Below are 9,507 nucleotides of genomic sequence, written 5' to 3'. Positions count from 1 at the left end.
TCTTCAGAAAAATCTTATCCTAAGGATGTAGTTGAGGATGGCACTCATGGCATTAAATGCAAGGAGGCATGACTTGCAAATACTAACCTATTAAAGCAATTAATTTGTTTCCTCCAACAAATGGTACGATTAAAAATGTGTCTAGGGAATGCTATAAATACACATCTATGACTTGACTTTTCTTCCCAAGAATCTCTGGCTAATCCCTAGTGAATAACCTGTCTCTAAACTTAAATTATCAAATGAAAATGAACAGCCAAATATTTTAAACTATTGCTTTTTATTATAATTACACTGGAGCACAAATAAATAAGCACTAAATTATTGTAAAATATTGTCAATGCACTAAAGAAAGCAGAATTGATCTTCAAACAACATCTTATTACTTCAGAAGTATCAAAGTACATTTAATTACATCTTACCTAAAAAAATCAAGTACAAAAATGAAAAGAAAATTAATATGTATTTATACTGTGTATATAGAAACGGCTAATAATATATGATTACAGTTAGCCTCTAGCTACTCCTTAGTCCTACACAATCTCAGGCACATACCTGACAATTTCTAATGAAATATAAAAAAAAGCAACATGACATTCAGTTTCAAGATATTGGTAAATGTATTACATTGGAATGAACACAGAATGATTTCATTTTATTTAAAAACCCTGTCATTTAAAAACATAGTGCCATTGTCCACTTAAAAATAAACAACCCAAACCAAAAAACCCCATACTATTTTATACCATTTGCTTTAATTTGTCAAAAGGAGCGATAAAGTAGACATACATTGGCTAATATACGTAAACACATTTTTAGTGCAAGAATAACAAGACCTGTGACTTTACTGTGCTTTCTTGAAATCACAGTGCACCTTACACAAATTGCTACACTATAATGTTTAACTTCAGGAGTTTAAAGCAAAATAAGTGCATACCAAACAATTTCATATATACAGTCTCCATAAGTGTGTGTATATATGTGATCTGTATGTATATACAGATTGCATATTTATACAGACTACAGCTTTAATGACTGTGTAACTAAGCACTGTCATTCACCCTGTGACACAGAAGCTGCTGAGACAAGAGGTGATGTAGGAAATGTTTGACAGCATTGTGATGGCAGCTCTCGGCAGGACGATGTGCCTTTTACTAGAGCCATGGGGTGGGCCAGCAGTCACAGGACAGGGCAGTGGCTGTGTCCTGCTCTGGCTCTGTCCCTGACCTTTGGAAACTACTCTGCCTGAGCCTCACATCCCTCCTCAGTAAAACGGCTCTCACAAGCATGAGGTTTACTTCACATTTCTAAAGTGCTTTGAAGGTAAGTGCTAAGTTATACTTTACTTTTTCATGTTGTCGCACTTTAAAACAAAAAGCCATTGTTTCCATGGGATACAATGGAGGTCTGGAAGCACGTGGGCAGTTATTTAGGAAGGACAACATAAACAGTGTTGAGCAAGGAAAGCAAAACAAAGAGTTTGCAGTGGGCTAAGTGTACAAGCAAGTCCGCTCTAGGACAAGAACGCTTCAATTCCCTGATCATTATTCCTATTACATCTCGATATGGAAAGGACACGATATGAACAAACACGAGCAAGGACAGAACCTCTCCCACTGGCAGTGCCTTCCCCCGGCAGCTGTGCCAGGCTCTGCGCTGCCAGCCACGCTCTGGCGGCGCAGCTTTAAGGGAGCTGCTCCAGCAGGAAATCAGTGAGGACAAGGACTGGCCGAGCTGACTGAACGCCTGCTTGCGTTTTGTCACCAGTGACTTGGTGCAGCTGGGGGAAAGGGCTGAGCTAAGTATTTCACATGTGGATATGGGAAATTCTCCTGCCACATTACAAGGAAGACAAACCATGAACTTGCTGAATAATGAACCTGTTATCTCAATAGATTTCTCATGACCAACAAGTTGTCTTCTTTCCAGCAGATTCTGGAACTTTGCGAGATCTCTGGAGTTTTTCTTCTGCAATTTTCTTTCTTTAAAATAGAGAGAATAAGAAGACTAAACAGTTTGTGTTTTTTGTATGCAATGTGTTCGAAGATTCCCTCACAGTCTCTGGCTTGTTTCATGTCTTCTGTCACTTTGGCTGTGAGGGGTTCTTCAAACCTGCACTTCAACTCTGTACTTATTCCAACCTTTGTATATTCCTAACACACCAGTGTTTAACGTATGTGGATATACGTATGCACACATCTATGGGTATATATAGATACATGCATATATACATGTATATGCGTGTACACGTATGCATATATACATATACAACAATGCTAATATACATACACACATATAAACACACACTTCATCTTTTACAGAAATCTCAGTTTGGACATCAAAATATACATTAGTTAATTAGTTATAAAATATTTAAAAACTTTATTTTAGAGGCTGAAAAGAAACTACTACTGATAAAACATTACTGAAACTCAAACTTTAGCAATATAGATTACAAAAACCTTCTAAAATTTGTTATTTTTGGTCTTTTTGATCAGCAATTACAGCTGTGGCAATGCTGTCAATATAATTTCAAAGAAAAGCCAATATAACAAGAAGTTTCAAACAACACACCTTTTCTTCTTGGTGAATATACCATTAAAATGATTGTTTTAAAGAGGGATTTGTGTACTACCAAACTTCAGACACATAGATATAAATTTCAATATACAAAATATATGCCATAGATCTTTTTTTTCACCCTACTCCATCGCAGTACAATTTTCCCTTACCCTCAACAGATCCTTTTGGAAGATATTTCACTGCACAGATTTCACCCTCATGATCAGTATAAGCCATCCCTTTCTCCCGTTAAAACCAGGAGTTCATAATTCTTTGGTCATGACATAATATTCTGTTAAAATGGTGTAATATAATACAGGATTGCAAGCCAATTCCAGAAGCAGCCAGGAAGATGAAACGACATAGCTGGGAGAACGCGTTATGTGGGCTTCTGCTTCAAAACGGCACGAAATCAAGGGGGATTTCCCAACAGCCTTTCAAGGGGTCTGAAATCCAGCCCACAGAAACAACACGAGGAAATCTGACACAGCATTAAGTAAGGACGTGCTGCCGGATTTAAAAGTAATAAACATGTAAACATATTTTGTCGCCTTTATTTTCTGGACCGTCAGTAAATGTGGACAGGGACGGCGGCTGCAGTGGCACTGCCTCACCCCACTGAGCCACCGGAGCTCTCTGCCAAGGGCTGCACAAAGCTTAGTCACAGTGAACCATGGTCTCTGCTAATCAATGGAACATCAGCAAGGAAGAGATTCTGTCGCAGGCTGCGCTGCAGAAAATTTAGTTCCTTGGCAAATCATTTTAGTAACTGGTAGTAATGGTTCATATAAAGCCAAGGACAATTAATCTGGTTACCATTATGGGAAAAAGATGCAGAACCATTAATATTTTAAATGCATCTTGGACATCCGCACTGAGCACTTGTACTTTCAGTGCTTGCAGGTTTGCTGTTTCCCACCAGAACTCTCTCCTTTGTCCATCCCACCCCACAAGCTAAGGACATCTAACAAGTACGACTCTAGTCATCTTCTACAGCCCTAGCACCGAGTTGTTTTGTACATTGTCCTCTCCAACAACACGTACAACCACATGCTTTTGTACAGAGGCCACATCTAGGCAGGTCAGAGAAATAAAATGGTGGCAGCGGGGGTGGGGGTGAACAGTAGAATAGAACATAGAAAATAGGTAATAAAACAGTATAACAGTAACATTATATAGTAAAATTCTCCATAAATTTTTGAATTTATATATATATATATTTATATATTTAAACAGTGTATTAGTTTGGGTGTTTTCAATATATTGGTGAAATATTTACATTTTGATATCTTCTGGATCCAAAAAAATCCTGGATAAATATGTATGCCTTAATCCAGTTGGAAACTTAAATCTCTCTCTTGATTGACAGGTGAGCACTGCGCCGGGGTGTTTTTTCCTAGGAAGTTCACCACCTGCAGGTAAGTCTTAGGTTAGAGCCTTTGTCTTTTAAAGAAAGCAGGCTACCTGTGCTTGGTGCCACACAGTGGAGAGGGCATCCTCCACAGGCCTGTCAAATTGCAGTGTCCCAGAAAACAGTTTGTTGTTTGGAATAAGGAGGAGGGCTGTATTTCTTGGTCCCAGCATTCTTTTTCCAACTCGGCAAAATAGGCATGCTGTCCTGTTTGCAGAGTCCTTTCTCTGATTTCTGTCGAGCTTTGATCTCTTTGCAGAGGCAACGCTTTTTTTCAATCATGTCCAGCATTGTATGGTCCCCTTGCAACCACTGCATGCACGTCACCTATTGAGGGAGGTGGATGGAGGAAGAAAAAAAAAAAGAGGGAAAAAACATACAAATAACTGTCTTGGTCATATATTAAATATGCTTTTTCTTTGCAAGGTTATCTCACTTTTATTTGAAACACTCTTATGAATAAAAATCTCTATGCCAACAACAGAAACAGCGTTAGTCTTTACTTCTAACTACTTCTTTAAGAAAAAAAAGGGTAATAGAAGATCCCAGTTTTAACTCCTCCAGAGCACTAAAATCTAATAAAGATAAATGGTTTTGGCTCTCCAGCGCTGGTTGGATTTTAAATGGTAGAATAGATCTTAAAAAGGCACATGGATCTTAACAACATCCTTCAGCTGTGGAAATAAAAAATTCTACACACTGAAACCCACGTTTTATATTGCTTTCCAAATCCAATCTGTCACATTAAAAGCAGGGTGTTAACATTTCTGAGTATCAAACTAAATATAACTGTTAAATTTTGTTAAAATGATTTAATGAACTCTGTGCAAATTATATGGATTAACCTATCCTACTCTGTGATATTTCATTAGCTGGAAGGCACAAGAGTTAAGAAACTCCATGTTTTCATGCATGGGGAATACTGGAGAACGTGATCCTGATCCAAAAGGGGAGGTTAGCATATGTTTAGCTGTAAGTACATGTCACAGCCCTTCTGAAGCTGAGAATGTGACTTCATTTGAGTTCAGTGGGGAGTTCACAATCAAAAATGTGTCTTCAGAGGCTTTAGACTAGAACAGAAATCACTAATAGTAAACTCTTCTGAAAGGGCTTGTTGGTTTTGGACATCAGTGTATACCTGCAGCTCAGAAAATTTCCTCTCAACACTTACTTTGAAAATTTGAAGTGGTGTCTTAAATGTCTCCACATTTTTTTCTTAGGAGTTAAGGATTTGTGTTTAAGTAAATGCACACAAAGGATTTCCAGGTACATCTCTGCTCTTGTCATGAAAATGAACATGTACAGCAATACTTTGGCAGAATTTGAGGTTCATGAAGGAAATGTATCTTTATTTTTAAGAGTATTTTAATGCATTTAATAATGCATATGCCTTTCATTCACAAGTCTTAGAATGGCAATCATGGGCATCCAGTTCCTAGAACTGGAGCCTGGTTTGCCTAGAAGCACCTAGAGAATCCTCTATAGATCCAACCTCCGTGGATCTCAGTAGTTTTTGTGCTCAGCTTGAAGTATATTTAGAATTTAAAGATAATAGATTAAGCAAATGTTCAGATTCATAGCAGAAAACAAAACAAAAGGAATAATTTAAGAAAGCCTACAAGAAAAAGTAATAAAAGTTTATGTACTCAAACAGAAAAAATAATAGAATACAGAAATATTGATATTTTTTGTAAAAAAAAAGGGGAGAAGCAAAAAAGGATAAAATACTTTTATCATGAAACCATGCTTACCTTATACACTAGACAGTATTGTGAGTAAGTTTAAACCATATTATGGATTTTGTCCTTGAATGGTCTTATGAATTTTGAATTACACAGGTAACTTTTCTGCAATGTGCCCTCCTGAGTGGCTGAGCCTTTTTTCCAGGAATTCTTCTGTGCCTGCTCTTTTAATTGAATATTTATCTTTCATTTCAGGCATGATCTAATGTTTACTGTGGTGCAGGTGGGCACGAGGCACAGAATCTGCCATGGTCATGACTTTCTTTGGGTGCCCAGGCTTGGTCCAAAACTCCCTGTCTGCAATGGAGATGCTCCCCTCCCACCCCTCGGCTCCACACCTGACCTTAGGAGAGGCTCTGCCTGACCCAGATTTCCTCTGCTCACCAGTGGTGGGTCAGTGCTTACACAGCAGCATCTTCAGCTTGGCTGGGTCCTCCTCCGTGGGGAAGGACAGGGACACAATCTGCACACAATTCATTACACAAACATTCCCCAGCGCAGCGCCTTCTGCACCAGGCTTGACGACAGCAGTGCTTGAGCACGGATTTCCTCTCCCGGTGGCAGGCGCCGGGAAATGCCTTCTCCTTTCTATCCCACACGTCACAGGCAGAGCGGGTGCCAGTGCCACCCCTAGCGCGCGGTGTGCTCCAGCCACCAAGTGTCACAAGCCCCACAGCAGCCCCGCGACAGCCCCGGGGAGTGTCACACCCGTGTAGCCGCTCACCACCACGCCCATCGCAGCGCCCATTGCAGCACCCAACGCAGCGTCCATCGCAGCACCGTGCCAGCGCCCATCGCAGTGCCGTGCCAGCACCCATCGCAGTGCCCATCGCAGCACCCATCGCAGCACTGTGCCAGTGCCCATCTCAGCGCCCATTGCAGTGCCCATCGCAGCGCCCATCGTAGCGCCCATTACAGTGCCATGCCAGTGCCAATCACAGCGCCCATTGCAGCGCCCATTGCAGCGCCCATTGCAGTGCCCATCACAGTGCCCATCGCTGCGCCCATCGCAGTGCCCATCGCAGCGCCGTGCCAACGCCATGCTCCTGTCACCAGCCTCCTGCATTCAAGGAGCTACTCATGGGGACAGGAGCAGCATTTTGACACACTGGTTTCTAAAATGCCAGTTGCAACTTCCCAAAGATAGAAATAGAGCTGTAGAAAGTATCAGTTACACAGACACTCTGCCACCCCCTGCAAAACAGCACCTAAAATGTACCCAAGAGCAGGCAGCTCCAAAAGACTTTTTTTTTTTTTATGCTGGCTATCGTATTTTGTTGTTGTTAGTGAATAATTTACTTTGAAGAATTTGAATTTTCCCACTCTCCCGGGCACAGATTTTCAAGTCTGCTTGGGATTTCTTTAATGCTATTTTTGTTTGATGGCTAAGTCCTTCCTGTCAGCGCCTTAGGTGCGCTGTCCACTTGGCACAATCCTCCCCTAGATCTGCATTGAGTAATGGTGTGTGGAGGAGAAACATGCAGAACTGGAGCAGGCAAACTCATTTGCTAAAATACACCAAATGAGCACATGCGTTGTTGAAAGGCCTGGAGGAAAAAAAAACTTTAATATTATAATAAGTCTAAATACTAAAGGGTTTTTTTTATATAGTTTTGTCCAGTTGTTTAGTGTTTAAGTGCAACAAAATAAAAATATTAGGACCAAAGTGGAAACTGTAGGACAAACTTGAGAGGAAATTCCCCTGCAGATCAATGAACTACAGAAATTACAACAACCATGTCAATGTCAGGAAGTCCCAGAGTGTTAACTACATTTTCAGTATGTCCTAGACAAATAACAGGCACTGAGACTCACAGGCCAGGACTCAATCCAGCTGTTTAATCACAGTAAAAACCCTTGATGACTTCAGTAGGGCTTCTAAGGTGTTTAAAGCTAATGTGTTTAACACTGCAGTCTTAGGCCTAATCCTCCCAGTGACTGAACTGATGGCACTCACACTTAGTTCTAGCACCAATTTTTCTCACATCCTCCCTCCTTTCTGGCTTTAGTCTGCTCCTCTGGTCATGCACCAGGCTGTTAATATCCCTGCTACATCATAGCAAGGCATTTGCTCAGTGTGAGAGGCACAAAAAATAATGATGTTACAACCTGATTTATGGAAAAAAGTAGAGCATTCAAAACATTTTACAGCTATACAGCTCTCCTGGGAAAGATCCCAGCATGACTGAGGAATGGTGCACATACTGCAGCATGTCAGAGCTTGGCTGCACATGTGGATGTACACAGACAAGCAAAAAATGTATCAGCACTGGAGGTAGCAGCCTGCAAGACAGAGCAAAGGAGAGGAAAATGGTTCTGATCAAACAGTCTTGGCCCAAAGCCTGTTCTTACTGAAGAGGGAAGACAGAGCCAGAGATTAAAGTTAGGATTGCAAGAAGGGACCTTCTGGAGACTCCAGGATGTATATCAGGTACTATGTCCCATAATATTCTTTGGATTACAAAATTTGCTGATAGCAAATGAATTTTTGTTTTGATGGAATTTTTAATCATTATATTATTCAAGGTATAAGACACCTTTTATAAAATTTTTATTTTAAATCAGAGCAATAGAGTGAAGAAAAACACCACAAAGGCCCAGAAGTCTGGACATTCACCAAGAAAGTGTTGGAAGTAGGTTCAATTAATTGCTCCTAAGCAGGCAGTAAAAGCTGAGTGATGACTGGATGTGTAGGAAATATTCAGGAATATAAGGTGGTTGGATAAATTCTCTCACCTGAATGTGACTGAGTGCAAGAGTAAACCAGGACGGCTAACAAGCTCTTGGTAAACACACTCACCCTTTGATTAGTCATCAGCCTCTAGTTTTCCTTAAAAAATCTCCAAAGCAAATGCTTGTACCAGACTTGAATATCTGCTGTGTCTTTCCCTCAACAATAAAAAGTAAGAAACTCCTTCCACTACACAAAACTGAGTTTTTCCATACAGTTTTTATCACAAATTTTGCAATCTTTAGAAAACACCAGTCTATGTTGCCACTTTTACTATTTTCTCTCAGTTTTCTGTTATTTTTTATGCCCAAAACATTGGAAGTAAATATTATTAAGATATTTTATGTACTTTTGGGTTCTATGTCGGTAGTGCCATGGAACAAGAAGTAATGTTATAAACCCACCTTCAACTAAGATAAAACAACTTCATATATTCTCAAAACAATGTAAAATTAACATCTTTCAAAGAAGTAAAAAAAAAAAAATCCCTTCTGGTGGGTGCTTTAATGCCTTATGAAGGTCAAAGAAACAAGCTAGACATTTTCTCTGCAAAGTGAAAATGGTACATTTCTATGTGTGCCTACATTAGCAGTGGTCCTGATCTCATATCTCATCGGTTTGAAAGTTTATATTATTCCAGAAAGATAATTAGAAATCCCAATGGTTTCCAAATACATGTATTGCTTAAATTAGACTGCCCTGCACTAGACCACAGAGCTGTCCTGGAGCAGAGGTTTGATGGGCAGAACATGTCCAGTTCAATCACTCTTAGAGGCCAGGACTAGAAGCCAGAGGTCAGTACATGCCATAGCTCTCTGCCACATCAGAATTTACTGGGAAAAGCACATAATCCCCAGGAAAACTCAGAACAGGCTTTGGGGAACAGACAGTGACTCACACTGCCAGGAAACCCCTGGTGTCACAGAGGACTCTTTCTGTTTTCTTTGCCCCAGCCCTGGGCACCCCCACCCCTGGCTGCTGGATGCTGCTGGCCCTTGCTGTGTTGTGACGCACTGCACCAGCACTTCCACTAAAGTGCTCAAAACAGGGGTGTTTGAAGC

The 9,507-nt window shown here is 40.4% G+C and overlaps 1 protein-coding gene across 5 annotated transcripts in view; it reads right to left on the bottom strand.

Moving 5' to 3' along the window:
• Positions 1-261: 261 nt before the first annotated feature.
• The window catches only part of NYAP2 (neuronal tyrosine-phosphorylated phosphoinositide-3-kinase adaptor 2), a 137,066-nt gene continuing 127,820 nt past the window's right edge, over positions 262-9,507 (bottom strand). For all 5 annotated transcript variants that reach the window (XM_021553646.2, XM_021553644.2, XM_021553645.2 and 2 more), the window contains one exon: positions 262-4,300. In XM_021553646.2, the coding sequence (XP_021409321.1) occupies positions 4,073-4,300 (228 nt within the window). In that variant the 3' untranslated portion in view covers positions 262-4,072. The remainder of the gene's footprint in view (positions 4,301-9,507) is intronic.

Source organism: Lonchura striata, chromosome 10 (assembly GCF_046129695.1).
Source record: "Lonchura striata isolate bLonStr1 chromosome 10, bLonStr1.mat, whole genome shotgun sequence".
Lineage (NCBI taxonomy): Eukaryota > Metazoa > Chordata > Aves > Passeriformes > Estrildidae > Lonchura > Lonchura striata.
This window is presented reverse-complemented; position numbering and strand designations above follow the sequence as displayed.